Source organism: Gymnoscopelus microlampas (genome assembly GCF_963454915.1).
Source record: "Gymnoscopelus microlampas genome assembly, chromosome: 15".
In the NCBI taxonomy this organism is placed as follows: domain Eukaryota; kingdom Metazoa; phylum Chordata; class Actinopteri; order Myctophiformes; family Myctophidae; genus Gymnoscopelus; species Gymnoscopelus microlampas.
In genome coordinates, this window is record NC_139952.1 from 17,621,039 (window position 1) to 17,625,281 (window position 4,243).

Genomic DNA, 4,243 nt, shown 5'->3' on the forward strand with positions numbered 1-4,243 from the left:
TGAAATATGACATCTGCACTTTTCAGACACAGGCAAGTCAACAATGCTTGGTGTTCATCTTCTGTTTTTTTTGTTTTCATGGGCTGAAAATAACAGTCACTGTGTATCTATCTGATTACGTAATGAAGGGATTTTTGTTACCACACAAGGCTGAACATGGCATTTCTCAGCAGTTAACTGATAAGCCAGGCGAATGTGCACACTCGCTATGCACGCATGCGTTTGTACACATGCACGCGTGTCTGCGCCTGCGCGCGCACACACACACACACACACACACACACACACACACACACACACACACACACACACACACACACACACACACACACACACACACACACACACACACACACACACACACACACACACACACACACACACACACACACACACACACACACACACACAATACTCTTCTCCCTGACTTGGCCAGATGTTAGCATTAAGGTTTGGACATAAAACCAACCGTGAGAAATGTTTTTAATTACCTTGCCACCTGGATAGGTTTTGAAAACACACACACACACACACACACACACACACACACACACACACACACACACACACACACACACACACACACACACACACACACACACACACACACACACACACACACACACACACACACACACACACACACACACACACACACACACACACAGGCGTTATATTGGCAAACACTTTGTACAGTTTTGTAAAAGTATACTTGTGAGGACTGTCAGTTGACTCATACAGTACAGTAGTACAGTACAGTATTATACTCTCTGACACAAACTTTAACCATAATTCCTTAACGTTGCCCTTAACTAGGCACTACTTCAGCCTGCAACAAGAATCCACATACACAGCTTCAGAAAACAGATGAGAGAAATGTAGGAATGTTCTCTCTCTCTCACTCACACACACACACACACACACACACACACACACACACACACACACACACACACACACACACACACACACACACACACACACACACACACACACACACACACACACACACACACACACACACACACACACAGTAGTAAAATGCGCTGTCAGGTGCGTAGTGCTTAAAGAACCACTTCAGCCATTTTCAACTTCACATAATTGGTCCTCACTAATGCTCATTATTTGGTACCACTTTTGTCTACTTGGTCTGTGTCTCATAGGAGGGCTGTGAACAGTTCAGAAACCCGCCTACCACCACTGATATCATGTTTGGTAATTTCAAGCAATGCGAGAAAAATGCTTTCTGTTATTGCGTGCTAACTTACCAGGAATAGAAAGCCTGCAGTTTCTATTCGATGGGATTCCCCATCGATGATGTCACTGGTAGGCGGGTTTCTAAATTGTCCACAGCCCTCCTCTGCGACAGACCAAGTAAACAAAAATGGTACCATCTTATAATGTGCATTAGAAAATGGGTCAAGTGGTCTTTTAATTGAATTAGCAGCTCTGCCACCCCCCCCCCCCCCCCCCCCCCCCCACACACACACACACACACACACACACACACACACACACACACACACACACACACACAAAGACTCAGTACACAGTACAACTAGCCTATATTTGCGCATACTGTATAGGTTTTCATACTTTTGCATTTTGTAATGAATGAATCCTCAAATGATAATGTGTTTATAGTTTATTTTCGGAATATTCAACAACGAACAACATTAGTATTTTACAGGTAGGTTTTACAGATCCATCTTTAAACTCTCAGTTAAATTAAATGAACACTCAAGATTATATAGTGTAGGCCCAGAACTGGCACCAGAGCTTGCTATTAACACATGCCACCAAACAAAACACTTGTAGGTTTCAGCTGTAATTGGAAACTCCCTCAACACTTTGAACAAACTCTGAAATGCTATGAAATAAAATGTCTGGAGAAATTATAAACCCAATGGCACTGATGTGATGTAAGTTGGAGAAAAAATAATTTGCTTCATTCGAATGAAGCAGATTTCCCTAGTTAAAACCTAATTTCTCTTTAAACCGCTGAAATAAACTTTTCTGCGGAATATCATTGCAGAGGTTGGACTGACAGCAGGAGTAGGTGAATTGGGGGAGGCCGGTGTTATCTGCCAGTGTCATGAAGTCACAGTTGGCATAATTGATACACTTAGTGTAGGTCGTTCCTACAGAGATTGTGGGAAAACAAACAAACAAACACATACGTATCACATGTTAAATTATTATGAATTAGCTAATGCTGTGGCTCACTATGCCCCCTAATTTCACCGTTGCATACAGGGAACTGTGGAACAAATGTAGTAAATGCTCTTATCTAATGCAACAATTTTAAGAGAAGCATCTTTTGGTTTTGTCAGCATTCCCTTTAGAACTACCACGTTCACAATGCATCGCAAAGCGACAAGTTGCAAACGTGTAGACCTGCTATTTTTTTTTTAAATGACAAAATGTTTGCCTATAAAACATGTGGAAAGTGGTTAAAATATCTCACCATCAGAGTCGAGTTTGAGGCAGGAATTATCACCATTGTTGCACTCCTGGATGTTGTCACATTTGCCAGAGGCACCTTCAGGACAGGAGTAGCACTGCAGGGAGGTGCCTGGAGGAGAGATCATGGAGACGAAGAATAGGATCATACAATATCATGACACACCAATCTATATTAAATATACTGTAGATTGTTGTGAACTTTACCAGAGCACTGACCAGGGAACTATACAGTAAGCTTCAAAACGGTCATCTTATCAAAATGTATAGGGAATGATTTTATGGACAAGTCTAATTCAAGTGTTACTCAAGGGCCCTGTTTTGGACAAGTGAACTACAGTAGGTAGGTCTACATAAAAAGTGTGGTAGATATATTGTATGCTTTTAAATATGAATTATCGAAGGCTGCAGTGTTATAGCAAGGAAGCAAAGGGCTTATGCTCAGACGTTATATATACAGTAGCATACTCTCTGTGTGTGTGTGTGTGTGTGTGTGTGTGTGTGTGTGTGTGTGTGTGTGTGTGTGTGTGTGTGTGTGGTGTGTGTGTGTGTGTGTGTGTGTATATATATATATTTATATACACACATATATATACACACACACACATAGATTATAGATTGTGATTTATTAGTGACAACACAGCATAAACTGATGCCAGGGCAGTCTACTACATCCGAACTTCAAACTGCACTGTTCCTACTCAGTCCCATTTGACACTGCTACGCAACAAATGTTGGAGTTAATAATAAGAATGTTGATTTTGTTCATCAACACCCGTCTCTTACCCAGAGCAAATGCAGCAAAATTAACAGCCAGGCAAAACACCACGAATGTCTTCATTATGATTCGCATGACTGCAACGTCTGTTGTCTGAAAAGTCAATATAACACATTATTCATAATATTTTCATAACTAGATGCAAATTGGGAAATTAACCTTTGCTGCCACTGGCTTTTATTGCCCCATATGAAGAAATATCTTGTGAGGAATGAAATGCAAGAGTTAGTTGTCGTAGTTAAATGTATTCATCTCTTGTTTGAGTCTAAATTAGTCCCTGATTAGAAAGACATAATTAAGTAGTTGCAGTAGCGGTCTAGAGCACTGTTTCCCAAACAGTGGGTTGGGACCGATTTCTGTGGGTCGTGGGACAATTTTTATGGGTCACGAGTAAATAACCCTTAGTTTTTGTTTCCTACATTTAGTTTTTAATTATTATTATAAATATATATATATATATATATATATTTTTTTTTTAATCAAGTTGCGAAAAAAAATATATTTTTTAATCCATTAGTTAGAGGGGAAACATACTTTTAAGAAGTAGTGAAAATAGCTGATCTACAAGTCGGCTATTTTCGCTAGTTTGGGTCCCGGGCTAGTTTGTGTCTCAAGCTAAAAAGTTTGGGAACCACTTGTTTTGATGTTAGAGAAGGCTTGTGATGAAGCTTAAGGTCACCGATTCAAATCCTTGGACAAACTGGGCAATCTGGACGGACAAAGTGAACGAGAAACATTCATCCCAAGGTGCACTTGAAGAGTAGAAGAAGGTTAGACTGTCAGTCTATGAATATTTGTATGTGTATAAATGTGAAGGTCACTGCTGCAAAGTAGCCTGCATGCTGCTGAATCGTCCCTGGATAGAGGGTGGAAAAGCAGAGAAACAGAAACATGACACTTGATTTAAAGCAAATTGTACACGTTCAGAGTCACCGATGGACTCTGCTAAAATCCCTTCCTGGGGTAGTGTCTGTATTATCATTGCAGCTTTTTGGGTTTGCA

General features: G+C 40.4%; 1 protein-coding gene across 1 annotated transcript; it reads right to left on the reverse strand.

The window, feature by feature from the left end:
- Positions 1 to 1,769: 1,769 nt before the first annotated feature.
- On the reverse strand, positions 1,770 to 3,373 carry LOC311061047 (CD59 glycoprotein-like). Its single transcript, XM_084079530.1, has 3 exons — positions 3,250 to 3,373; positions 2,468 to 2,575; positions 1,770 to 2,141 (listed from the first exon to the last, which is right to left on the reverse strand). The coding sequence occupies exons 1-3, from the start codon at positions 3,314 to 3,316 to the stop codon at positions 1,972 to 1,974; spliced, it is 345 nt and encodes a 114-aa protein (XP_083935656.1). The 5' UTR covers positions 3,317 to 3,373; the 3' UTR covers positions 1,770 to 1,971.
- Positions 3,374 to 4,243: the final 870 nt, after the last annotated feature.